The following is a 27,095-nucleotide window of genomic DNA, read 5'->3' as shown; positions in this document are numbered from 1 at the left end:
TGATGGCGAAGTGTCGGCCGCTCGCCCAGATCCTCTCCCAGGCAACCCAGTTGCTGGACTTACTGGTCCCGCTGGCAGACGTGCTCTCCCCGTTGGAGCCCGAGCCCATGGAGCCCGAGGCGGCCGACCCGGTGCCCGAACGCGAATCTTCTTGAAGGAGGAGATCCAGGAGCTCACTGGAACTGGACAAAGCGTCGTTGTTGGAGGAATCGTGAGCTTCCACCTGGAAGGGAAAGATGGGCCAAGGTTAGGATCCTCTCCAAGAGCAGGCTCCTCTCTGGCAAACCCCGGAGCCCCGGAGTCGCTCCTGTTCCTACAGCCGCTGTACCCTCCCTGCGGCTCTGATCGCAACCTCGATCTTCTCACCCAGCTCACTGCAGAGCAAAACTTTCCAGTTAAGAATCTCATCAGTTTAAGTCCTGGATTTAGACTATGCAACTCCAAGAACAGGGGTGTCAAACTCAAGGCTCGTGGGGGGGCTTATATCTGGTCCGCGGACCAGCACTGGAAACAGCAAAAGGACAGTCCCACGGTGCCTCTGCCAGCGAAAACGGAGGCCGGGAGGGCCGCGTACGGCTTCCCGGAACTCCTTTATCACTAGCAGAGGGCTGCAGGAGGCCGTCGTGGCCAAAAACGGAGCCCAGGAAGGGAAGCATCTCGGTGGGCAAAGAAAGGACAGGACATCCCGTGGCTGCCAATCGGCGCCTTCCCCCACCCCCCCCCCGGCAAATGATCAAAGATCTGAACTTGAGGGACGGAAAAGCCCTCGGGGCTGCTTACCATGCAGACTTCCTTTGGCGGGCCGAGTTCGTTCCCCAGGCCCTGCCCGCCGGTCACTCCAACCCAATCCGCAGAGGTGCCGGCTGGTCCCGCTTGACCGCTCATGACGCTTTCTTGGCGGTCGCTCGGCTTGGGCAGCTCTTCCATCTGGAGCAGGTTCAGCTGCAACGGGGAGCTGCAGCGCGACTCAAAGAGCGGGGATTCGGCGCGCTCAGGCTGGCTCATCGAGTGGGGGGTGGAAGACTGGGAAGGCATCTGAAGGCCAGCTTCGGGCCCAGGAGCCAGCGTCGTGCTGCCCGCCTGCGGGGGTCCAAAGGGGAAAACGGGACCCCCGGGAAAATACGTCTGGGGAAGGGGGTTGTTGATCTGGGGGAAGACGTAATTGGGCAGGACAAGGGCCACCATGGGGGCCATGAGGGGGGCGGGGAACTGAGGGGCAGGCAAGGGGTTGTGGGAAGGCTCGGTGGCCAGGGGCGCTGGGGGGCGAGGAGGAAAGACGGGGATGGGGTACGTGGGCATAACGGCTGGGTAGGACATGTTTGGGAGGGTGGGCGGGGAAGGGCCAGAGGGGGCCCAGGAGGCGGCGGCTGGGGGACAGGGCAGTTGCGGGGGCGAGCCAATAGAGTTCTGGGGGGAGCTGGTGCTGTCCGACGATTTGTTCTGCCGGATGCGTTTGGCTTTGGACTTCCGGCTGCGTCCCCGGCCGTTTGGGCCGCGAGGTCCCTGGCGCAGGCCTCGGAGTCCTGGGGAAGCAAAAGAGGAGAGAATATGAAGAGGCGGGAAGAGGAGGAGAAGCAAGAAAGAAGAGGAAGGAAGGAAGGAAGGAAGGAAGGAAGGGAGGAAGGGAGGAAGAGAAGCAGGGAGGAAGAAGAGAAAGAGGAAGGAATAAGGAGGAGACTAAATGATGATTCGATCTTAAAAAAGCTAAATCAAGGCAACTGGCCCAAAGTTTATTAATAAACTTTAGTTATTTCTTGCAGACTTTTGGTGACGCAACTAGGTAACGTCATCAGTGCTAGAAGGGAACGGAGTGTGTGCACAGGAGGAAGAGGAGGACGGTAGGGTCCTTGGTGCTCTCTGAGCTTAGTCGCTTTTTTACAGATGTTTCGTGACCCAAGTAGGGAACACCATCAGTGCTACAAAGGAGTGGATTTTGCGGAGGAGGAGAAAAGAAGAAAGGAGGAAGAGAAAGCGGGGGGAGAGGGAGAGAAAAGAGAAGAGGATCCACCCCGTCGTCTCCCCGCCCCGCCTCTCACCTCGCTGGTCCTGGGCCCGGGGATGGTGCAGCTCCTGCCAGCTGAGCCTGGAGGGAGAATTGAAGACGTGCAGCTGACTGAGGTCCTTGAAGCGGGTGAGGAAGGAGTGTTCCTCCTTCTGGGTGTGGATGGACAGCACCTCCTTGGTCAGGCCCACCCGGCGGTACTGTGGCTCCCGGTCGGGGGTCACGCAGGGCGGAGGGGCGGGCGGAGTGGCGCTGGGCGCCGTCTCTTCCATCATGACGATGTCTGAGGAGGGGAAAATTGTGGGGAGGAGGAGGAAGAGGAGACACCAAAAGAAGGAAAGCAAAGGTCAGTCCATCCGTGGCTTCCCATCTTCCCTATTTACACCTTCAATAAGCTATTCCTCGACTTACGACCGCCCTTCAGCCCCAAACGTCCGTTGCTAAGCGAAACGTGGAATTTCCCTCCCCTCCTCCCGTTTTACGACCTTCCTCGCCACGGTTGTTCAGTGCAGCGGTTATGTTTAGTAACAGCGGTCATTCGGCGAAATCTGCCTTCCGCTGTGGATGTTGCCGTTCGGAAGGTCGCAAAAGGGAATGGAGGGAACTCCGGTCGTAAGTACAAGTCAGGGGCCGAGCGTCTGAATTTTGATCACGTGACGAGAGGGGGAACAGCGCAAGGGTCATGAGTGTGGGAAAAATAGGTCCCAAAACATGTTTTTTTTTTTCAGTGCCGTCGTCACTTGGGTCGGTCGCTAAGCGAACGGTCATAAGGCGAGGAGTCCGTGGACACGTTTTCGCCATTCAAAAACTCTTGGATTTAAAGAATTGGCGCGTTATTGGCTCCAGAGATCTACGCAGACTTTCTCTGCAGATTTTTCGCCAAGGGAGGAAAATTAACTGAAAATTGTCTCGACTTATAAATGCTCGCTTTGCGACCGTTTGAAATTGTGACCGACCTATCCACCCACCCAACCACCCAAAGAAGTTGCTTATGGCACAACTCTGAACTTCCAAAAAAACAGCTTTCCTGCCCCCATAGTCACGTGATCTGCATTTTGAGCACTCGCCAATCTGCCCACAGTTACGTCCGTTTGCAACGTCCCGGCGACCTCAATTTACGATGTGTTTTTCTTCCAATACAATTGGCATTTTAATTCTGGTTTCTGGCAAAAACAACCCACCCCACAGCGAACAACGGACTCGCCTAACGCCATCACAAAAAAAAAAAAAAAAAAGACATAAAATTTTTTAATCTAATTTTTTTTATATTTTATTTTATCAAATATTTTATCAATTTTTTAATATTTTATTTTATCTAATATTTTATCTATTTTTTTGTATTTTATTTTATCGAATATTTTTATATTTTATTTTATCTATTTTTTAATATTTTATTTGATCAAATATTTTTTATCTTTTATTTGATCGAATATTTTATCTATTTCTTATCTTTTATTTGATCAAATATTTTATCTATTTTATTTTATCGAAGGTTTCATCTAATTTTTTTTTTTATAATCTTTTTATGCTGTTAAGCCACCCAGAGTCGTTGGCTACCAAATGGGCAGGAAGTAAATACCAGAAATAAATAAGTAAATAAATAAAATGGCCAACACGCCATCCAGTGGCAATGAGTCCCCAAAGCCAAAATAGAGTGGGGGATGCACACGAAGAACTGGGACCGTCGTGGAGGGCCAAACGATTGGCTGAACTGAATTCTTCCCAATATTAATATTTATAACATTATTTATATCATGTTACTATATTGTATAAGTATTATAATATAAATATTATAATATTTATATAATATTCGTAAAAAGCAGCAGACGGTACTTTTTATTTTTGATTAGCTGCTACTGGTAAAAAATATAGTTCTCGACTTACGACCACAACCGAGCCCACAATTTACGTTGCTAAGCGACGTAAGGTCAAGGGACCTTTGCCCCGTTTTACGACCTTGCTGAGGGAATCCCTTCAGTTCTTAAAGTGAGCCACTGCGGTTGTTAAGTGAATCCGACTGCCCTGTGACCCCAGAGGGGGGAGGGAAACGGCGACCGTCATAATTGCGAGTCGGCCATCGAAAGCATCCGAAGGTAAAATCCCCTCACAAGCAGCTATCGTTAAAAGTGTTCAAAAAAAAACCATCCTAAGTCCCGTTTTTTCCCCCCCTCCGGTGCCGTCATAACTCCCAACGGTCACTAAGCGGACTGTTGCAAGACGGGGGCTTGCCCGCACGAACTTAGCAACGGCAAGTGATTCACTTAACGACAACAAGGAAGGTCGTAAGATGGGACAAAGCTCACTTAATTCTCCTTCTTAGCAACGGGAAATTAGGGGCTCCAATGGGCTCGTAAACCGAAGATTACATTAGAGGTACCGTGTTTCCCCGAAAATAAGACCCTGTCTTATATTATTTTTTGAACCCTGAAATAAGCGCTTGGCCTTATTTTCAGGGAGGTTTTATTATTTTGGGGCGCGTGGAGCAAGAGGGGCTCCTCTTGCCGTCTTACCTGATTTCCAGCTCTGTCTCCCTAACCGTAACCAGAGGAAATGGCGGGGGACCGGCTGCACAGGCGTTTAAATATTTTCGGGGAGGTCTTATTTTCGGGGAAACACGGTAATTTAACGTTTGATTCCTAATTTACCTCCCGCGGGCCGGACAGGGAAGTCCAAAGGGCCCGATGTAGCCCGCGGGGGGGGGCACAAAATGCCCCCATTTCTCATGAAGACCCCCACTCTCTCCATCGAGCTGCGTTCCCCCCCACCTCTACCTCCATCAAGCTGTGTCTCTAACACCTTCCCGGCACGTCTCCCTTCCTCGACTCCCCCCCCCCCACCGGCCCCGACTGCCGCGTCGTCCCACCCCACCCCCACCCCCACCCTACCCCGGCCTGGATGTTCTCAAAAAAGGTGGGTGGACCACCTCCCCTACCCGACTCCGGGGGCTTCTTGTCTCCCACGTGGACGATGGTACTGCTGAAGCTGCACTGACTGGTCACGGACACCACGCTCTCGGCTTTGCTAGTAGGCAAGGCCAGCGGAGCGAGAGGGCCTCCCACCACGGCGGCGGCAGACGCCGCCACTCCGGGTTCTTTCCTCTCGGGCTGGCTCCCGGTGGCCGGCAGCCTCTCCTCGGGCACATCTGTCCAAAGAGAGGGCTGGATTAGAACTCAAGGCAAGGGTGGGGGGGAGTCCCAGGGCTCCTGAGACGTGCCGAACAGCCAGACGGACAGACACACAGACAGACCTGGAAAATGGCAAAACCTCAGTCGAGGCAGCCACAGGGGCGGCCGGAAAGAGCCCCCCCCCCCAGTACCATGGGGAGACCATGGAGAACCCTGACAACCCCTCTTCCGAGGAGGCCACCAGCAGCTCCGAGGACCCCAGGCAGGACAGGCAGCAAAACCACGAACGAAGGAATAGGAAACAGTAGCGGAGGATCAGGGAGAGGAAGCTTTTGGGGTTCCGGAGCCGGATCACGGAGAAGCCCGGAAAGGCGGGGGGGAAGGGAGAGAGAGGCGAGGAGGGAAAGAGACCCACCTTTGCTCTGCACGGCAACCTGTTGGCGTACTTTCTGCTTGTCGTCGTCCGAATTGGAGGAGGTGGTGTAGGAGGACGAACCGCACTTGCGTTTCACCCGGCTGGGGATGTTACAGCTTTCCAAATATCTGTAGGGAGGGAAGGAGTGGGGGGGAGATTTGAAAAGGCAGCAAAGGTGCAGAAGACTAGGTGCACAAGTGACGGACCGATTAAACTGCTTTATTGCTGAAAGCCTCTGCACGGGAATCTTCTAACTAAACTGCTTTATTGCTGAAAGCCTCTGCACAGGAATCTTCTAACTAAATTGCTTTATTGCTGAAAGCCTCTGCACAGGAATCTTCTAACTAAACTACTTTATTGCTGAAAGCCTCTGCGCGGGAATCTTCTAACTAAACTGCTTTATTGCTAAAAGCCTTTACACAGGAATCTTCCAACTAAACTGCTTTATTGCTGAAAGCCTCTGCACGGGAATCTTCTAACTAAACTGCTTTATTGCTGAAAGCCTCTGCGCAGGAATCTTCTAACTAAACTACTTTACTGCTGAAAGCCTCTGTGCAGGAATCTTCTAACTAAACTGATTTATTGCTAAAAGCCTTTACACAGGAATCTTCCAACTAAACTGCTTTATTGCTGAAAGCCTCTGCACGGGAATCTTCTAACTAAACTGCTTTATTGCTGAAGGCCTCTGCGCAGGAATCTTCTAACTAAACTACTTTACTGCTGAAAGCCTCTGTGCAGGAATCTTCTAACTAAACTGATTTATTGCTGAAAGCCTATGTGCCGGAATCTTTTCAATTAATGGTTAGCACCTGCTAGGGCTTTAGCTAAGGGTCCAGAGAATTCAAGGGAGGTTGGACTTAGCTCGCTTGTGGCTATGTAGGGATTCTAGTCCAATTCCTCTTTTGACTCCATCCCCACCCTCGGATACTTTCTCCTGCACAAATTGCTAAACGAGTCAGACAAATTTCCTTGTGTGTCCAATCGCACTTGGCCAATAAAGAATTCTATTCTATTCTATCAAATAGAGAACTCAGGGCTGGGCTGTCCTTTTCTCCAAAAAAGGGGCGGACAGAAATTGAGCACCTGGCTAGGTCAGAGATAGGAAGGAGCAGGTGAGGAGAGGGGAGGAGGAATCTCAGGGAGATTTCCAAAAGATTGACAGCAAAACATCCTGCCCCAAATGAGCGCACCGGCCAAATTCTTACCGGATAATTCCATCCAGGCAGTTGATCTGCTGATAGGAGTAGTTGGAAGGCTCCTTCCGCAGAGAATCCTCGGAGGTGGTCGCCTTGTGCGACCTCTTCTCCGCGTCCCTCAAGGCCTCCTTGGATCGCCCGGTGTGACTGACGGGTGGATTCATAGCTAGAAAAGGAAGGCAGGGAGGAAGAGAAACCTTAAGCAGGGAAGGGAAGAGGCTTTCCCAGACCGCAAGGCAGGTGGAGGAAAACCCCAGGGAGATTTTGCAAAAAAAAAAAAAAAATAACCAGGATGAAAGGCACCGCAGTGGCTCATGGATTTGTGTGTACAATGGGCGGGGAGGAGGACGGGAGGTGGGAGGAAGAAGGGATGGTGAAGCAACGAGAAGAAAGAAAAGGGGCGAGCAGGAAGAAGAGGAGGAGGGGAAGGAGAAGAAGTGATAGAGGAGGAGGGGAAAAAGGAGGAGGAAGAAGAAGGGAAGGTGAAGCAGGAGAAGAAAAGGGGAAGGAGGAGGAGGGGAAGGAGAAGAAGGGATGGAGGAGGAGGGGAAAAAGGAGGAGGAAGAAGAAGGGAAGGTGAAGCAGGAGAAGAAAAGGGCAAGGAAGAGGAGGGGGAAGAGAAGAAGGGATGGAGAAGAGAAAAAGGAGGAAGAAGGGAAAGAAGAAGGAGAAGAGATGGTGAAGCAGGAGAAGAAAAGGGCAAGGAGGAAAAGAGGGAGGAGAAGAAGGGAAAAGGAGGAAGAAGGGGAAGAAGAAGGGCATGGTAAAGCAGGAGAAGAAAAGGGCAAGAAGGAGGACGGGGAGGAGGAAGAGAAGAAGAAGGGAAGGAGGAAGGAAGAAAGGGGAAGAAGGAAGAGGAGAAGTGATGGTGAAACTGGAGAAGAAAGAAAAGGGCAAGAAGGAGGGATGGAGGAGGAAGAGGAGGAGGAAGAGGAGGAGGAGATTAGAGGCCCTCTCCTTACCTGGCCGAGGAGGCTTGATGGGCAGCGGCTTGACCCGGGACTCGATGAAGACCTGTTGGCCTTGGTTCTTGACCATATGGACATCCTTGCAGATCTCCTGGAAGGTCATCTGGGATCCAGAGGGAGGCGGAGTCAGAACAGCCCCCATTCCCCCACAGTCTCTCCTCCAATGGGACAGGCTAGACATCCCCCTACCACCACCACACCGCCATCCGGCAGTCCTCAAACATGTTCTATATTTTGCGGGATGGGCTCTTTCGGGAGTGCCCCACGTTGGGCGGAGGGGAGCTAGGACTAAGAGGGGCCACTTTCGAGTTCCTTTCGCTTGGCCAATGCCCTCTCAAAGGAGCCCGGGAGACAAAGCCCCCTGGGCAGACCTCCCGCTACCCGGAGATAGGACCCCTGCGCTTACCGGTCGGAGAGGCTTGGCCTCCTCTGGGGGGAAGCCGTTGCTGTCGCTGGAAGAGGCGATGCTCAGGAACTGCTCGTGGGAGGCCGAGTTGCTGCAAAGGCCCAGGGCTCCACTGCTGTGCACAGGCTGCCCAGGGAGACAGGAGGAGGGTTAGAGCCGGTGGGAGGGAGAAAAGGGAGGAAGGAAGTGGAAGGGAGGGAGGGAGGGAGAAGAGAAGGAAGGAAGGAGAGTGAAGGAAAGAAAGAGAAATAAAGAGAGAAAAAGAAAAAGAGAGAGAGAGAGAGAAAGAAAGAAAAAGAAAGAAAGAAAGAAAGAAAGAAAGAAAGAAAGAAAGAAAGAAAGAAAGAAAGGAAACAGAAGGGTAGAAGAGGAAGGGAGGAAGGAAGGAGAAAGGAAGAGAAGAAGGAAATAAAGGAACAAAAGGGAAGGAAGGAGGGAGGGAGAAAAGGGAGGAAGGAGGTGGAAGGGAGGGAGAAGAGAAGGAAGGAAGGAAGGAAGGAAGGAAGGAAGGAGAGTGAAGGAAAGAAAGAGAAATAAAGAAAGAGAGAAAAAGAAAAAGAGAGAGAGAGAGAGAGAAAGAAAGGAAGGAAGGAAGAAAAAAAGAGGGACCGAGAAAGGAAGGAAACAGAAGGGTAGAAGAGGAAGGGAGGGAGGAAGGAAGGAGAGAGGAAGAGAAGAAGGAAATAAAGGAACAAAAGGGAAGGAAGGAGGGAGGGAGAAAAGGGAGGGAGGGAGGCAGGAGAGAAAGAAAAAGAGGGAAAAGAAAGGAGGAAGAGAGAGAGAGAGAGAGAAAGAAAGAAAGAAAGAAAGAAAGAAAGAAAGAAAGAAAGAAAGAAAGAAAGAGGAAAGGAGGAAGGAAGGACGAGAGAGAGAAAGAAGAGAGAAAAAGAAAGGAGGAAGAAAGATAGAAAAAAAGAAAAAGAGAGAGGGGGAAGGACGAAGGAAGCAGAAGGGTGGAAGAGGAAGGGAGGGAGGAAGGAAGGAGAGAGGAAGAGAAGAAGGAAATAAAGGAACAGAAGGGAAGGAAAGAAGGAGGGAGGAGAGAAAGAAAGAGAGAAACAGAGAGAAAGAAAGAAGGAAAAAGGAAGGAAGGAAGGAAGGAAGGAAGGAAGGAAGGAAGGAAGGAAGGAAAGAAAGAAAGAAAGAAAGAAAGAAAGAAAGAAAGAAAGAAAGAAAGAAAGAAAGAAAGAAAGAAAGAAAGGGGAAAGGAGGAAGGAAGGACAGGAGAAGAGAGAGAGAGAGAGAGAGAGAGAGAGAGAGAGAAAGAAAGAAAGAAAGAAAGAAAGAAAGAAAGAAAGAAAGAAAGAAAGAAAGAAAGAAAGGGGAAAGGAGGAAGAAAGGACAGGAGAGAGAGAGAGAGAGAGAGAGAGAGAGAGAGAAAGAAAGAAAGAAAGAAAGAAAGAAAGAAAGAAAGAAAGAAAGGGAAGGAGGAAGAAAGAAGGCAGAAGGGTGAAAGAGGGAGGGAGGGAGGAAGAAAGGAAGGACAGGAGAAGGGGAGGGCTTACCTGCAGCAGCAGCCGGTGAATCTGCTCGGAGAGCTCCTGAATGTCCACATCCAGGGCCTTGGACTTCAAGACTTTGGGGGCGGTGAAGACATCCTCGTTGAGGGGACCCCTGAGGTCAACAAGAGAGGCGATGAGAAGGAGCCCATCTCACGCACCCCACTCCGGAAGCCCCACCCACTTCCCGCTTCCAGTTAGGATGTTGGGCCCTCTCTCTCCTCCTTTCCTTTCCTCTCCACCCCATCTTCCCCTCCCTTTGTCCTTGCTCCACCCATCCACCGTCCTTTAAGAGGGGCGGACTTCAACTCCCAGAATTCCCCAACCAGCATACAACGCTGGCTGGGGGAATCCTGGGAGTTGAAGTCCCCCCATCTTCAATCCGGCCAAGCTTGAGAAAGGCCGACTCCGCAGCCATCCAGACGACCTTCTCTGGCCCCATCTTGGAAGTCAACTAACCCTCTCCTCCCCACCCCACACGATATGCCCCGCCCCCTCATCTCCCCCTCCCCAGGGAAGCTCTCCCACTCTCCCGGAGACCCTCCCTCTCCCGCTCTCTTCAACGGATGCCCGCCCCGGTGCTTCACCCCGATGAAGATTACCCATCCGCCCCGTCCGAACTCCCACGACGCCGCCCCCCCCCAAAAGCGGGTCTCGCACTTACGTCCGCACTTTGTGCCTGCCCATGATAAACGAGACTTTGCGACTCCAAGGATTGACGAAGCTGGACCAGCTGGTGTCAATGGTGACGTATTCGCCGTTGCGGGCGCAAAAGCGGATGGGCGAGTGGTCGAACGGCTGCCCGGCGTATTGCAGGACTGGAAAAGGGGAGGGGAGGAAGAAGAGGGGGGTGTCAGGATCAGCGACCACTAGCCCGGACTTCCCTTCATTTGCCTAGTACGGCTCGTCCTCAAATTACAACCCTTAACTCCATCTGGAATTTCCAAAGTGGTCATTGAGTGAATCACACCTGATCTTCTAACCTTTTTTTTTTGCCGTTAAGTGAATCAAGCAGTCGTTAAGTGAATCCAGCTTATCATTTTGCCAGCCGGGGAGGTTATAAATGGCCGTCAAAGATTGTTGTGACGACCATACCGGTGGCTAAGAGCCCTAATGACTGTGGGGGAATGGCACAATGGTCGTAACCGCGAGGACCGGTCATAAATGCGAGGACCGATCATAAGTCGAATTTTTTTTTTCCCCTCATAGTATCGTTCTCTAACTCTGAACACTAGCTAAACAAACGGTTGTAACTCAAGGACTGTCTGTAATTAAATATTAAAATTAAAATACCAGCCTTGCTCACTGCGCTGGCTTCATTTTATACTTACTTTTCTTGTGTATGGCCAACATAAGAGGCCGGTCCTCAGGGTGCAAGTAGAAAAGGACAGGGGTCCCAACCAAGTCCTGGGGGAGGTAGCCAAGCAGGGGGGCAGCTCTGAGAATGAGAGAAGAGGCAACTGTCAGGCGGGCTGGTCGGTATGTGAGTGATTGGCCCAAAGTCACTCAGCTGGCTTTCATGCCTAAGGCGGGACTAGAACTTTCAGTCTCCTGGTGATTGGCCCAAAGTCACTCAGCTGGCTTTCATGCCTAAGGCGGGACTAGAACTTTCAGTCTCCTGGTGATTGGCCCAAAGTCACTCAGCTGGCTTTCATGCCTAAGGCGGGACTAGAACTTTCAGTCTCCTGGTGATTGGCCCAAAGTCACTCAGCTGGCTTTCATGCCTAAGGCGGGACTAGAACTTTCAGTCTCCTGGTGATTGGCCCAAAGTCACTCAACTGGCTTTCATGCCTAAGGCGGGACTAGAACTTTCAGTCTCCTGGTGATTGGCCCAAAGTCACTCAGCTGGCTTTCATGCCTAAGGCGGGACTAGAACTTTCAGTCTCCTGGTGATTGGCCCAAAGTCACTCAGCTGGCTTTCATGCCTAAGGCGGGACTAGAACTTTCAGTCTCCTAGTGATTGGCCCTAAGTCACTCAGCTGGCTTTTAATGCCTAAGGTGGGACTAGAACTCTCGGTCTCCTGGTGATTGGCCCAAAGTCACCCAGCTGGCTTTTAATGCCTAAGGCGGGACTAGAACTTTCAGTCTCCTAGTGATAGGCCCTAAGTCACTCAGCTGGCTTTTAATGCCTAAGGTGGGACTAGAACTCTCGGTCTCCTGGTGATTGGCCCAAAGTCACTCAGCTGGCTTTTAATGCCTAAGGCGGGACTAGAACTTTCAGTCTCCTAGTGATTGGCCCAAAGTCACTCAGCTGGCTTTCATGCCTAAGGCGGGACTAGAACTTTCAGTCTCCTAGTGATTGGCCCAAAGTCACTCAGCTGGCTTTTAATGCCTAAGGCGGGCCTAGAAGTCTCAGTCTCCTGGTGATTGGCCAAAGTCACCCAGCTGGCTTTTAATGCCTAAGGCGGGACTAGAACTCCCTGTCTCCTAGTGATTGGCCCAAAGTCACCCAGATGGCTTTCATGCCTAAGGCAGGACTAGAACTTTCAGTCTCCTGGTGATTGGCCCAAAGTCACTCAGCTGGCTTTCATGCCTAAGGCGGGACTAGAACTCCTGGTCTCCTGGTGATTGGCCCAAAGTCACTCAGCTGGCTTTCATGCCTAAGGCGGGACTAGAACTCCCGGTCTCCTGGTTTTTTTTTTTTTTTTGTCTGATGCCTTAACCACTAGACCAAAATAATAAGCGACCATTCGTAATTTGAGGGCTATCTAAATCCTAAAAGTAACAAAAGGGAGACCCACCCACCCACCCCAAGGTAACTCACCCCAAACTCCTCCTTTTCTATCAGGCGACTTGGATCAGGGACCCCCAGGGACCCCCGACCGCCACTACCGGGGACCCCCCCCCAGGTCCTTACCGCTCATCCACGTCCTGAAACAAGCAGCTGGGGGTGTGTCTGGTGGTGAAGATGCGTTTATCGGGAGGAATCCTGGGGGCTGGAAGTAAAAAAAATCGAAGGCACAAATGAAGACAATTCGCTCCGGGCACACACACATTTTTCATTTGCAAAAGTCTTTTGAGAGTTTTGAAGTTCCCCCTTCTCTTTCCTTCCTTCCTTCCTTCTTCGCTCACTCCCTCTTTTCCTTCCTTCCTCTTTTCCTCCCTCCCATTCTCCCCTTCTACTTCCTCCCTTCATTCCCTCTCTGCCTTCTTTTCCTCTCCTCTCTCCCCTTCTCCTTCCTTCCTTCTCTTTCTTGGCTCACTCCCTCTTTTCCTTCCTTCCTCTTTTCCTCCCTCCCATTCTCCCCTTCTACTTCCTTCCTTCACTTCCTCTCTTCCTTCTTTTCCTCTCCTCTCCTCTCCTTCCTTCTTTCTTCACTCACTCCCTCTTTTCCTTCCTTCCTCTCCTCTCTCCCCTTCTCCTTCCTTCCTTCTCTTTCTTGGCTCACTCCCTTTTTTCCTTCCTTCCTCTCCTCTCTCCCCTTCTCCTTCCTTCCTTCTCTTTCTTGGCTCACTCCTCTTTTCCTTCCTTCTTTTCCTCCCTCCCATTCTCCCCTTCACCTTCCTTCCTTCACTTCCTCTCTTCCTTCTTTTCCTCTCCTCTCCTTCCTTCCTTTCTTCGCTCACTCCCTCTTTTCCTTCCTTCCTCTCCTCTCTCCCCTTCTCCTTCCTTCTCTTTCTTGGCTCACTCCCTTTTTTCCTTCCTTCCTCTCCTCTCTCCCCTTCTCCTTCCTTCCTTCTCTTTCTTGGCTCACTCCCTCTTTTCCTTCCTTCCTCTCCTCTCTCCCCTTCTCCTTCCTTCCTTCTCTTTCTTGGCTCACTCCCTCTTTTCCTTCCTTCTTTTCCTCCCTCCCATTCTCCCCTTCACCTTCCTTCCTTCACTTCCTCTCTTCCTTCTTTTCCTCTCCTCTCCTTCCTTCCTTTCTTCGCTCACTCCCTCTTTTCCTTCCTTCCTCTCCTCTCTCCCCTTCTCCTTCCTTCTCTTTCTTGGCTCACTCCCTTTTTTCCTTCCTTCCTCTCCTCTCTCCCCTTCTCCTTCCTTCCTTCTCTTTCTTGGCTCACTCCTCTTTTCCTTCCTTCCTTTCCTCCCTCCCTTTCTCCCCTTCACCTTCCTTCCTTCCGCCCTCCCTCCCCCTCTTCCCACCCTCTTCATTATCATCCTGTTTTTCTTTCTTTTCTTTCTTCCCCCTCTTCCTTGCCTCGCTCCCTCCCGTTATCCTTCCATCCTGTTTGTTCCCCTCCTTCTTCCTTCTACACGCCGCCCATCTCCCCCATAAGGCACCTCTGAGTGGCGGTAAAAAAAAAAAAAGAAAATCCACAGGAAAGCAGTTCAAAATTGAAAACCAGAGAGATCTTTAGAGGAGGGCGGAGCTGACGTCGCGACGGTACGACGGACGATCTTGTAGCTCCAGCTGATTTAAAAGTTTCAAAACCAGGCAAAGCCTCTTAAAAATTCCTCCGAGAGATCCGATACCCAACTGCTTCTCGTAAGATCCGGAGGCGTTGCTCCCAAATAGTAAAATGGGATTTCCCAGGAAAAGGGGAAGAGAGCCCAGCCAGGCCACCCCTGGACTTCCCCCAGGCTCTTACCTTCGTAGCCCGAATGGATGCGCTCGGCGATAAGCAGGCAACAGGGCTGTCCCTCGGCGCTGTCCGAATCCCGCACCTTGGTCAGGTAAGGGGTCAGCCGGAAAGGGTAATAGCGCAGCTCCCGTCCTCCAGCGTGGGCTCCGCTGAGAAACAAACGCCTGCAATAAGACCAAAGGCCAAGGGAGACCAGGACGAGCGGCAGAGCAAGAGGGGAGGGGGGGATGTCCAGCCCCTCCGCCATCTTTCCTCCCACCTCCCGGGGAGGGGGGGGCTCCACCTTCTCCCCACAGGGATCTCCCTCTCCCCAGGGGGATTCCGGGATCTCTTTCTAAGTCTTTTCGTCTGTCCGGTTAGCTGGACCGTTAATGAGGCTCTTTTTAAGGCCAGGCCGGGCTTTGGATGCGAAAGAAGGTGAGGGAGGAATTTTCAGCCCGAAGAGCCGAGTTCTAATCCAGCCCCGGGGCGACGCAACTCACCTGATGCGGCAGAAGACGGATTTCTCTTGGGTGTAATCCATGGCGGCTGCAGTTTGAGAAAGGGAGAAAGAAAATTGCGGCCAGCGGTCAACACCCTTTGGCCTGAGAAATTGAAAAAAATGGAGGCTTTTTTTCCCAAATTCCTCGCTCGGGCCTCCGGTCTCGTCCGACGAACAGCATTAAAGGCAAAGAGCTTTAAATGTCCAAAGCAACAGGGATTTTAAAACATTTTCGTTTTAAAACATTGCCTTTATTACAGATAGTCCTCGAATTACGACCACGATTGAGCCCAATTGCTAACTAAGGGAGACGTTTGTGAAGTGACTTTTGCCCCGTTTTATGACCTGTTAAGTTAGCAGGACAGGTTGTTAAGTGAATCTGGCTTGTCAAAAGGTTGCCAAAAAGGGGGATCGCGTGACCCCCGGGGCACTGCAAACCGTCATAAATAGCAGTCTGTTGCCAAGCGGCCGAATTTGGATCACAAGACCGTGGGGAATGCCCCAACGGTCGTTAAGTGTGAAAAACGGTCATAAGTCGCTTTTTTCAATGCCGTTGTAACTCTGCACAATCACTAAACAAACTGTTGTAAGGTGAGGGCTACCTATATTTTAATAACTCAAAGACAACCAATATAGCTAACATTGCTTCCTCCTATTTTTCTTACAACAACCCTGTGAGGTAGATTGGGCTAAAAGAGAGTGATGGGCCCAAAGTCACCCAGATGCCTTTCATGCCTAAGGTGGAACTAGAACTCCCAGTCTCCTGGTGATGGGCCCAAAGTCACCCAGCCAGTTTGCATGCCTAAGGTGGGACTAGAACTCCCGATCCCCTGGTGACTGGCCCAAAGTCAACCAAAGATGGCTTTCACAGCTATAACGGAACTAGAATTCCCAGTTTCTTCCTTCCTAACCTGGTGCCTTAACCGCTAGTCCAACTCTCCTAGAGGTCTTGGATACCCATCAAAGGACAGCTGTTATCATCCCTCCTGCCACCAGGATCGTCTCGATAGCAACGGTTCAAAGATTGGTGGGCTTCAAGAGTCCCCTCCCCCCCTCACAAGCTCGCGAGCGATCGCCCACTTACTGGCAGAGGGGCAGGCGCCCCAGGAAGGCAGGTGGTACGGAGCTGTGGAGCCGTAGAAGATGCTGACGTCTTGGGGGGCCAAAAACTCGGCAAACTTCGCCCCCTTGAAGACCTCTCTCTTGCAACGCAGGATGAAGGCCGCCTGGTCGGAGATGTAAAGGATTTTCCCCGTGGTGAAGGACACGGCGACTGTGAAGGTGTCCTTTTTTTGGCAAACCGGAAGAAAACAGGAAAGGGGTTGAGCTATGGAAGACGCTCCCTAAAACAGGGGCCTCCAACTTTGGGTAACTTTACGACTTGCGGACTTCAACTCCCAGAATTCCCCAGCCAGCCACATAGGGTAACTTTCTTCACAGATGGTGGGTATGCAGTAAACGTAATATATCTTGACTTCAAGCAAAGTGAAACGAAAGACCTGACTGGGGAATTCTGGGAGTTGAAGTCCACAAGTCTTAAATCAGGGGTCTCCAACCTTGGGTAACTTTACAACTTGTGGACTTCAACTCCCAAAATTCCTCAGCCAGCCAGAGGGGATAATTTTCTTAACAGATGGTGGGTATGCAATAAACGTAATATATCTTGACTTCAGCAAAGTGGGGAGGTGGGGGGGAAGCTGGCTGGGGAATTCTGGGAGTTGAAGTCCACAATTCTCAAAGTGACCAAGGCCTGCCCTAGAAGTTATTCTGGGCCCAGAAACATGGGAGTGGGGAGTCAGGCTGAACAGTTCCTGGCAGAGTCTAAGGCTGGTTGGGGAGGATGGGACTGGAGTCCAGCATATTTAGAGGCCACGAAATCAGACCCATCAACCCCAAAGCCCATGCCTTAGTCCTGATATCTGAGAACATAGCAATGGCAAACCATCAAGAGTCGCCCCCAAGAGGAGGAAGAAATCCTTCATGTTGTGCCTGCAACAAACTTGGGGGGATATCTAGACTGACCCAACAGCATCCTGCTCTGGGTGGAAGGATCTCCCTCAGTTTTGGACTCACAACATTTATTGTGACACTAACATCAACTCTCAATTAAAGATGATGGTAGACAGAATATAGCCGGAATAAGCAATGCTATTTAAACTGCCTTGTGAGAGGTTCGGTGAAGAGTTTTCAGAGGATGTTTTACCTCAGAGGGTCCTTGATTTACGGCCAAAATTAGGACAACTTCTAGTCCAGGGGTCTCCAAATTTGGCGACTTTAAGACTTCTGGACTTCAATTCCCAGAATTCCTCAGCCAGCCAGCCTGAGGAATTCTGGGAATTGTAGTCCAGAAGTCTTAAAGTGGCCAAGTTTGGAGACCACAACTTCTAGTCACTCAAGGGATGTGTCATTAAGTGAAGGGCTCCTGATTTTACCACCTTTTTTTGTTGTGGTCGTTAAGTGGGTAACACAGTCGTTAAGCGAATCTGGCTTCCCTACTGACTTGGCTTGTCAAGTCGGTCGCAAAAGGGGATCAAGTGATCCCGGAGTGGGGGAGGGGGGGAACGGACACAAGCTGCAACCGTCATAAATAGGAGTCAAGTTTGCCCAGAGTCCGAATTTTTTTGTCATCCCGTGACCACGCTGCAAACGGTCATTAAGTGCGACAAAAAACATGGTCCCCGGTGGCTTTTTTTTCGGCGTCGTTGCAAACTTGGAATGGTCACTAAGCGAGGACTGCCTGTCCTCGGGGAAGGAAGCTCAAGGCAGCCAGACTCACAGGATTTTTGAGGGTGTATTCGGACGTGATGTTCTCCAGTTCCTCGATGGTGTAGGTGGACATATCCAGAGTGCAGGTCTGGCTGTCGTCGATGCTCCATTGCTGATAGTAATCCTGGCTCGCTAAACGGCGGGGGGAAAAACAAGAAGAAGTCGATCAGCATGAGAATCTGGATTTATTTCAATTTATAGGCCGCCCCACCTCGCTATTGATCTTCGCCTGGGGCCGGGGCTCGCAGCAGGCAGCCTGAACCTCCATTTTCCAAGAGGAAAATAACCCATTCTCCATACTGGGGAACCCCTTGGGATGCGGCACGACCCAAAGCCCTCGTGGTGTGAGGTTGTGGCTCGCTCGGGAAAGGCTGGCGGTTCCCCCTTACAAGTCACTAGGCCGCTCCTTGGAGCAGTTGGTTCTCAAACTAGGCCACTAGGAGATGGACGGACTCCAACTCCCAGAATTCCCCAGCCTTCATGTTTGAAGAAGTATGAACTTCAACTCCCAGAATTCCTCAGCCAGCCTGCTTTAAAATGGACGGCCTTCAAATCTGAGAATTCCCTAGTCAGTTTAAGATGCGTGGACTTCAACTCCCAGAATTCCCTGGCCTTCATGTTTGAAGAAGTATGAACTTCAACTCCCAGAATTCCTCAGCCAGCCTGCTTTAAAATGGACGGCCTTCAAGTCTGAGAATTCCCTAGTCAGTTTGATTTAAGATGCGTGGACTTCAACTCCCAGAATTCCCCGGCCTTCATGTTTGAAGAAGTATGAACTTCAACTCCCAGAATCCCTCAGCCAGCCTGCTTTAAAATGGATGGCCTTCAAATCTGAGAATTCCCTAGTCAGTTTAATTTAAGATGCGTGGACTTCAACTCCCAGAATTCCCCCGCCTTCAAGTTTGAAGAAGTATGAACTTCAACTCCCAGAATTCCTCAGCCAGCCTGCTTTAAAATGGACGGCCTTCCAGTCTGAGAATTCCCTAGTCAGTTTAAGATGGGTGGACTTCAACTCCCAGAATTCCTCAGCCAGCCTGCTTTAAAATGGATGGCCGCCAAGTCTGAGAATTCTCTAGTCAGTTTAAGATGGGTGGACTTCAACTCCCAGAATTCCTCAGCCAGCCTGCTTTAAGATAGGTGGACTTCAATTCCCTGGGAATTCTGGGAATTGAAGTCCCCACATCGTAAAGCAGCCCCGGTTGAAGCGGGAAATGACCCACCTTGGACCTGCTTCACGCAGGAGAGGGCATACTGGAGGGTGGCCAGCGTGCCCGACTTCCCCTTGCTGCGTTTCTCGGAGGGCAGACGGATCTTCATCTCTTTGAGGGCTTTCATCAGCTCCTTCTGCGTCTTCACGCGGGCCGACTGCTCACTGCTGCAGGGGGGGAGGCAAAAAAAGGAGAGGCCGGTCATCTACTACATCCGAACTAAGACTGTGTTGTTTCTCTGTGTCACACAATCATCATCACCTTCATTTAACAACCCCCATAATCCCTTGTGGAGTAGAGCCTGGGCAACTGAATGGAGCTGAGTGTTTTACTGGCCGGATGCCCTGCCTGTTGCCAAGGAGGAGTTTTGTTCAGCAGATATATTTCTCATTGTGCCGATAGAGAGAGAGAGAGAGAGAGAGAAATATCTGACTCTATCTAGGATCGAACTCACAGCCTCCTGATTGTGAGGCGAGAGAGCTCCACCTCTAGGCCACCGCACCGCGGCTAAGCTGAGGATTAGGTGTAGTTTGTTGTTAATTTTTTAATGTTAATGCTCTCGGTTTCAACATTTCTATTTTAATTGTCTATACTATTGAGAACAAGGCACCAAAAGTTTGCTTGATACTTCAAGCAATTTATTAAATGAACTAAAAAAACAAAAATAATCATCTCGACCCAATAGTTTGCAATAAGTATCCCTTTTGCTCTCTTTCTTTCATGCTGCTATGATATCACATCATAGGGATGGGACCCTAGAGGTCTTCTAGTCCACCCCCACGAAAGACACCCTTATATCATCCTGGTCAAACGGTAGTCATGTCAGATTTCCCATCCTTTCCCCCGTTTTCTGTTATCTTTACATTCTTCTATAAACGGGGGGATTAGGAGGCTATGGCCCCCTTTATGATCTCTGGACTTCAACTCCCAGAATTCCTCAGCTGGCCATGCTGGCTCAGGAATTCGGGGAGCGCAAGTCCAACCGATCGTAAAAAAAAAAAAAGAGTCATAATTGTAAATATTCTTCTGTACTTCCTTGGAGTAAAGTCAATATTCTTATTTACTTCCCTGGAGAGGACGCAAATTCAGATTTCCCCCCCCCCCCCCAACTTTGCTCTCTCTCCCTGCTAAACATTCCTGCCCGCTCATTCTCCAGAACTGTGTGGCACACAGGTGCGTTCTGGGAAGGTCCCACCTGCCCATCCCAGTTTACCTGCAGCCACTAGTAGAGGGATTGTCCTGCTCCGAGCTGGCACTCAAAAGGCTGTAGGCGATGGAGCTGCTGGGAGGAGACGGGCTCTGTGAATTGGAGCTGGGGAAGAGATGGGGGAACAGGTTAAGTCCTCGACTTACGACAACTGGAAGCAAAACTCCCGTTGCTAAGCAAGGCAGTTGTTAAACGAGTCATCACACACGACTGTGCCTGATTTTACAACTATTTTTTTTGCCCCCGTCGTTAAGCGAGTCACCCGGTGGTTAAGCGAATCCGGATGTCCTCCATTGGCTTCGCTTGTCGGACGCAGGCTGGGAAAGTCGCGATCATCGGACCGGGGGTCCCGCGCAGGGACCGTTTGTTAAGTCGCCTTTTTCCAGCGGCGTCGTAACTTGAAACGGTGGCTAAGCAAATGGTCGTAAATTGAGGACTAGCTGTACCATCCAATTCTGGGATGACCCAGGCTTTACAGGTAGTCCTCAAACTTACAACCTGTCATTGAGTGACCGTTCAAGCTTAGAACAGCCCTGGAAAAAACTGACTTAACGACATCCTCACACTTATGACCGTTGCGGCATTCCCCAGTCACGTGATTAAAATGTGGGCATGTTAAAATTTGTTGCGGTGTCCTGCAGTCACAAGACCCACCCCCCATTTGTGACATTCCCAGCCAGCTTCCGTCAAGGAAGAAAGCTGGGCTCACTTAACGACGCACAATTCGCTTAACGACTACCAGGATTGGCTTAACCATCGTGGCAAAAAAAAAAACCCAGCCCAAGGCCGTAAGATCGGACGCAATTCACTTCAGACCCGTCTTGCTTAGCGAGGGAAATTCATTCTGGTCATAAGCCAAGGACAGACCCCCTCTCCCTACCTCTTGTTGCTCTCCGTGGTCTCCAGGAGAGCCGAGTCCTTTCCGTTGCCGCTGCTGTGCGAACTACTGTGTGAATCGCCGTGAGATTCGTTGCCGCTGGAGCCGTTGCTGTTAATGTCCATGTCGTCGGTGGTCTGGCCCTGGGCGTCGCTCCCACGAGGAGCCCGTGTCCTGCGGGGGGCGCCGGAGCTGCCACTACTGCTCCCGCCCCCACTGTTTGGGCTGGATTCGCACCCGGCACTCATGCCTGCTTGTGGAATATGTAGCCTTGGCCTCGGAAGAAATAACAGGGCGCTCAACGCTATAAATCCCGGGTGGAGAGAGAGAGACGGGGAGCTTTGCCAGCGAAAACGGAACCACCTTCTTCGTAGGGGGCTGCGGGGGGCCAAGCAGTTTCATTCAGGAGCACTCATTTCGTACAGAAGGCCTACAAGGAAAGACGTAAAAAGAAAATAAAAATAAATCCACAAATATAAAATAGAACTTTGTGCAGGAAGATCACCCCTTGGTGCCCTTTCCCCTAGCCGAATCCCCGCCCAATGGTGTTCCCTTCCATTGCTGAGGTCAAAGGTGAGCCCTTAGAACAGGGATCAGCAACCTTAAAACACTCAAAGAGCCATTTGGACCCGTTTCCCACAGAAAATAAAACACCGGGAGCCACAAAATCCTTCCCGTGCCTGACTATTTCCTCACCGGCCACAAAACTAGTATATGTAGTTGAATTAAATGTTCTGTTTTCTTCTGAAACTTTTCTTTTGTTGGACTGGTTAGCCTACCGGGGGTCAAAAAGCTCAATAAATTGTGTGCCAGCGGGTATCACACATTGGCAGTTGTGACGCATATTTTGAGTAAAGAGGGATGAAAGAGCCACATGCGGCTCCAGAGCCAGGGATTGCCGACACCTGCCTTAGAACGTCTCTATTTGCAATGCTGCTAAAATCTGGTTCCCACACCACCATTTTGGGAAACTTGAAGATGGGCGGACTTCAACTCCCAGCATCCCCCAGCCAGCACTGTACTGTTAGTGCTTAAAACTTTGCTTTGCTTTCTCAAGTTCTTACTAAGCAAAATAAAACTCGCTTCCTAGGAGCTGATGATGGATTCAAGGAGCCGGCGGTGACTGGATCCAGCCTCCAGGATCTCATCTTGTAATCACCCCACCCCACCCCCGAGTTTAAATCTACAGGCCGATCTCAGGTTTTGATCTAACAGAGTTTTCTGCCTCCCCCTGATACAAGGATCGCAAAGATCTAGGCGGTCCTCCATTTATAACCATCGTTGCGACTGTAATTTTAGTCACTAAGTGAGCGATCAGGCGACTGGGCTCAATTTTATGAGCATTATTACCGCGCTCATTGGCCTCGTTAAGCGAATCTGGCCTCCCCAATTGATTTTGCTAAATGGTCCTTGACTTACGACCATGTTTCCGGCGGTCATTAAGCAAACGGTGCAGTCATTAAGTGAATCGTGCGGCTGTATAAGCGAATCTGGCTCCCCCAAAATTGATTCTGCTCGTCGGAGGCTAGCCCGGAAGGTTGGCTCAAGTTGATCTCAAACCATCAAAAAGGGGAGCCAGTACGCAAATTTGCAATGGGGGGGGGGCAGGGGGAGGATTGGTGGTATCTGCAACAGTCATAACTCCGAGGACAGGGTCATAAGTCACTTCCCCGAGTCTGTCATAACTTTGAAGCATTGTTAAACAAAGTTGTAAGCGAACGATTCAATCTATGTTCCTTCTTTGGGATTTAAGCACTGTTTGTCAACCAGGGAAATGTGGACTTCAACTCCCAGAATTCCCCAGCCAGCTCAGCTGGCTGGGGAATTCTGGGAGTTGAAGTCCAGATACCTTTCAATTGCGAAAGTTGGAATCAAACTTCCCTTGCAAAGGAAAGACTGTGGAAAAGACTGTGAATATTTGCGAAACAAAAGCCGGTTTTTAAAGGCAGACTCACATCCAACCTAGTCATTAGCAGTGCAAACAAGCCCCGCCCTCCTCCCAGCCAAAACACACACACACACACAATCACACTGCCAACTCACAAAGAAACCCCCTTACTCCTGCTTCTTTTTGAAGCCACCAAGACAGCTGTCAAAACACCAGCAAATCCTTGCAAAAGCCTCCCAAACCGAGCCCGCAAAAAAAAAAAAGGAGGGCGCTTAAAACCATCCTCCTACTCTCCAGCAAGCGTCCCCACAGCTGCCCCGCGGCTGGGGAGCATGGGCCCTGTAGTACCAGCCTTTCAAAGGGCACCGGGGATTGGGGGAGGTGGGGTTTAAAATTAGAACGCCGTGCCTAGCGATACGTGTAGGCGATTGCAGTTGTCAACTCCCAGCCGAGCTGCAAAAAATGTCACAACAAACCCGTCTTAGTACAGGATGTACCTTTTTTTTCCCCCCTCCCCGAACAGGAAATTCTATAAAAGGCAAGGGGAATTTTCTTTAAAAAAAATAACTTTAAAGCTGGGTTTAAAGAAACCATTTTGTCTTACAACCCAACAACAACAACAAGTTGTGTTTGCTGGGCACCCCCAAAAAGTTGGGGAAAATCCAAGCACCAAACCGTTTCTTTGAAAGCTGCACTGGGGTTTTTTTTATGAGACCCCCCCCCCCCAAATCCCGATCAGCATTACAGTGGGACCTGTTTGCCGACGGAGGGAGGGAGCTGGGCCGGAAATGGGTTTGTTTTGGGGGGGGGTTCAGCTGGCCAGCCCCCCCCCCAATTTTGACCATAGAGAGGGGAGTGACGATCGGTGAATCCCACCCCTGTATGGGAAGAGCCCCCGAGACTCCCTTTCTCGGCAAACTTTTTCAGAAGGATGGACTTCAACTCCCAGAATCCCCTTAGGGGGGGTCGGGAGGGTGGGGGGAGAAACAGAGCTTCCTGGGGGATCCTGGGAACTGAAGTCCACCCTCCTTCTTCAAAGTGACCCACATTGAGAAAAATTTAATTTAATTTAATTTGATTTATATGCCGCCCCTCTCCGAAGACTCAGACCTCTCTGCTTTATTAGGTGGGCTTTGACAAGTGGGGAGGGGGAAACTCATCCAGAGACACCCCCAAAACACCCCTCCGATTGCCGCCCCCCCACATAGACTCCTAGGGCAGGAAGGGCCCTTCAAAGTCATCTAATCCACCCCTCCCTTGCCCGAGGCAGGACAAATAAGCCGTTTCCCTTGAAACGCCCCTCCCCCCACTCCTTCCCACCGCCAGGTTTGCCCTTCTACAGAATCCTAGGGCACGAAGGGCCCTTCGAGGTCATCTAGTCCACCCCACCCTTGCCCGAGGCAAGGGCAAATAGGCGGGTCCCAAACCTACCCCCGCCCCACCCTAAAAAAACAGATCAAAAGGGAAAGTGGCATAGAAAGCAGCTGACACCGAACCTCCTCCTGCTGCTTCTCCATCTTCCTCGGGGCGGGTGGGGGGGTTCTCCTCGCGGCCACGCAGACTGACCCTCCTTTCAGACCCCCCCATCCTCTCCGTCTTGCAAGACGGCCAACAGACGGTCCCTTCCCTCCGTCTCCCCCTCCTCTCCCCTCCCTCCATCCTTCTCCTGCCGGCCCCGCCTGCAGCACATGGCCGAGACGGGTGCTTCGCAGCGCCTGCCCCCCCCTTTCCCGGATTACGAAAGCGGCGTTTGGCGGAGAGAACATTTTGTTCCCTGCCCCGGCCCACGTGATGCCCGAGCTGGGCTTGCCAGCCACGGCTACAGCCGCTGCCGCCGCCATTCTGGAACCCTCTCTTAAGGCGGGGTTCCCACTTTTAAGGGAATTGGAAGGGACCTGGGAGGTCATCTAGTCCACCCCCACTTTGTACAGGCGAGAGACCTGTACAAGGGGGACTTTTTCTGATCGACAAGCTCAGCATCTTAGCCACTGGAGCCACCTTAAATCAGGCCCTTTCACCGTAACAGGGTCGGAAGGGACCCCGGGAGGTCATTTAGTCCAACCCGCCCCCAATGCTCAAGCAAGCAAGAGACTTGTACAAGGGGGACTTTTCTGATCGACAAGCTCAGCGTCTTGGCTACTGGAGCCACCTGTAAATCAGGCCCTTTCACCGTTAACAAGAGTTGGAAGGGATCTTGGGAGGTCATCTAGTCCAACCCCCACCTCCTCCTTGCTCAATCAGGCAAGAGACCTTTGTACAAGGGGATTCGAACTGCCGAGCTTTTCTGGATGCCGCTGAGCCACCTTAAATCAGGTGCTTCTCCCAGCTAAGCCAGCCGGCTAGATCGCCAGCCAGATCCGGAAGCCCCCCCCCCCACCTTCCCACTTCCCCAAATGGCTGGATTTGCACACCCCTCCGCTTTCTTGCACGAGCACTTTTTGCATGCCCACTTTTCTTTTGCACGCCCATTGTCAAAGGATATATATATATCCTTATCGTATAGTTTAATATATATTTAATATATTAAACTATATTATATATAGTCTAACATATTAAATATTAAGATATTTAAACATATAAAAATATTTAAATACCTTAAGTATATATTTAATATATTAAACTATATATATATATATATATACTTAAATATAAATATATTTGCACACCCGTCGTCAGATACATATATATATAAATATTTAAATATCTTAAATATATATTTAATATATTAAACTATATATATATATATATATTTAAATATAAATATGTTTATATATTTATACAAATATATTTATTCAAAGTAAATATAAATATGTTTATACAAATATATTTATACAAAGGATATATATATATGAAAAAAAAAGCCTAGAAACTAGTGGATTGGGATTTCACTGAACTAGGGCTGCATAAAAATCTTGGTTTATGTAGGAAGAACCTGGCTAGAGAGAAATGCATGTAAAGGCCTATGAAAAGAAAAGAAAACATAGATAGATAGATATAGATATAGAGAGAAAGAGATAGAGATAGAGATAGAGATAGAGATAGAGATAGAGATAGAGATAGAGATAGATAGAGGCAAAAAATTAAAATCTCGGGTGTTTTCCCCGTGTCATGTTAAATAAGTTAGTTAAAATGTTTAAAATTCTGGTTAAAATCCTAGCTTAAAATCTTCCAAGAAGACAGATATATATATAGATATATATATAGATATATATATCCTTTGAATAAATATATTTATATTTAAATAGATATAGTTTAATATATTAAATATATATATATTATAACATATATCCTTTGTATAAATAGATATAGTTTAATATATTAAATATTTATATATAATATATATCCTTTGTATATAGTTTAATATATTAAATATATATTTATAGATAATATATATCCCTTGTATAAATAAATAGTTTAATATATTGAATATATATTTATAGATTATAATATATATCCTTTGTATAAATATATACAGTTTAAGATATTAAATATATATTTATAGATTATAATAAATATCCTTTGTATAAATATATACAGTTTAAGATATTAAATATATATTTATAGATTATAATAAATATCCTTTGTATAAATAGATATAGTTTAAGATATTAAACATATATTTATATATTCTAATATATATCCTTTATATAGTTTAAGATATTAAATATATATTTATAGATTATAATAAATATCCTTTGTATAGATATAGTTTAAGATATTAAACATATATTTATATATTCTAATATATATCCTTTGTATAAATAGTTTAAGATATTAAATATGTATTTATATATTCTAATATGTATGCTTTGTATGAATAGATAGATACAGCTTAAGATATCAAATACAGAATATACAACAATGAAAAAAAAAATATAATATTTTAAACTACTCACGGGGGATCAGCAGGTGGGGTGGTGGGGGAGGAAAAAAAGAGGGAGGCGATCGATTCTTTCCTGGGGGGGCGGTTGGTTGGGGGGAAAGGGGAGGTTGTGGGATCCTGGGCTTTATCCGACGCAAGCCTGAGCCGGGGCGAACTGTTCGCCGGCTCCACGCGACCAGTTGGCGGTGGTTCCCTCGCTGACCGCGGGCATTCTCCTTTCTCCTGCGGGCGACCGAGAAGCCGCAGCAACAGCAGAAACAGCAGCACCAGCAGCAGCAGCAACAGCAGCAGTAATAGCAGCAGCAGCAGCAACAGAGCTCCTTGCCCTTGGCCGACTCAACCGCTTCTGGCTCTGGCAAGAAGGAGGCGGCGCGTTTTGTATAAGCCGAGAAAAGCAAAGCGCTCGCCTCCTCCCCCCGCCCAGCTGGGCTCCGCTTACACGCCCAGCTCGCACGTGTACCGTGGCGCTGCCACCAGGAGGCCCCGCGGCCCGCTCATTGGCTGGACGGGACGGGCCAATCGGGCGGCGGCGTTGTTCCCGACTGCATAATTAAGAGCGGGGCGGAGCGGGGGGGGGGAGAAGAGAGAAAGAAAGAGAGAGGGGGCGGACTCAAGTGTAGCCTGCGGTGGGAAGGAAAAGGAGAGGGTGG

The 27,095-nt window shown here is 49.7% G+C and overlaps 1 protein-coding gene across 3 annotated transcripts in view; it reads right to left on the bottom strand.

Annotated features, from left to right (window-relative positions):
- Positions 1 to 26,777, bottom strand: part of PER1 (period circadian regulator 1) — a 31,746-nt gene extending 4,969 nt beyond the window's left edge. The window contains exons 1-20 of one of the 3 annotated variants that reach the window (XM_070954464.1): positions 26,459 to 26,777; positions 20,678 to 21,104; positions 19,804 to 19,902; positions 18,603 to 18,757; positions 17,393 to 17,514; positions 15,701 to 15,902; positions 14,618 to 14,663; positions 14,142 to 14,284; positions 12,469 to 12,547; positions 10,943 to 11,049; positions 10,276 to 10,429; positions 9,618 to 9,726; positions 8,113 to 8,238; positions 7,701 to 7,809; positions 6,748 to 6,904; positions 5,543 to 5,670; positions 4,935 to 5,144; positions 2,037 to 2,285; positions 781 to 1,523; positions 64 to 223 (exon numbers count right to left, since the gene is read on the bottom strand). In XM_070954464.1, coding sequence (XP_070810565.1) covers positions 64 to 223; positions 781 to 1,523; positions 2,037 to 2,285; positions 4,935 to 5,144; positions 5,543 to 5,670; positions 6,748 to 6,904; positions 7,701 to 7,809; positions 8,113 to 8,238; positions 9,618 to 9,726; positions 10,276 to 10,429; positions 10,943 to 11,049; positions 12,469 to 12,547; positions 14,142 to 14,284; positions 14,618 to 14,663; positions 15,701 to 15,902; positions 17,393 to 17,514; positions 18,603 to 18,757; positions 19,804 to 19,902; positions 20,678 to 20,922 — 3,343 coding nt within the window. In that variant the 5' untranslated portion in view covers positions 20,923 to 21,104; positions 26,459 to 26,777. Of the gene's footprint in view, positions 1 to 63; positions 224 to 780; positions 1,524 to 2,036; positions 2,286 to 4,934; positions 5,145 to 5,542; positions 5,671 to 6,747; positions 6,905 to 7,700; positions 7,810 to 8,112; positions 8,239 to 9,617; positions 9,727 to 10,275; positions 10,430 to 10,942; positions 11,050 to 12,468; positions 12,548 to 14,141; positions 14,285 to 14,617; positions 14,664 to 15,700; positions 15,903 to 17,392; positions 17,515 to 18,602; positions 18,758 to 19,803; positions 19,903 to 20,677; positions 21,105 to 24,058; positions 24,156 to 26,458 lie in introns of those variants that run through there. The other 2 variants (XM_070954465.1, XM_070954466.1) reach the window with 2 other exon arrangements.
- Positions 26,778 to 27,095: the final 318 nt, after the last annotated feature.

This window comes from Pituophis catenifer, unplaced genomic scaffold (assembly GCF_029215685.1).
Source record: "Pituophis catenifer annectens isolate HBS135680 unplaced genomic scaffold, rPitCat1.0.hap2 SCAF_15, whole genome shotgun sequence".
Lineage (NCBI taxonomy): Eukaryota > Metazoa > Chordata > Lepidosauria > Squamata > Colubridae > Pituophis > Pituophis catenifer.
This window is presented reverse-complemented; position numbering and strand designations above follow the sequence as displayed.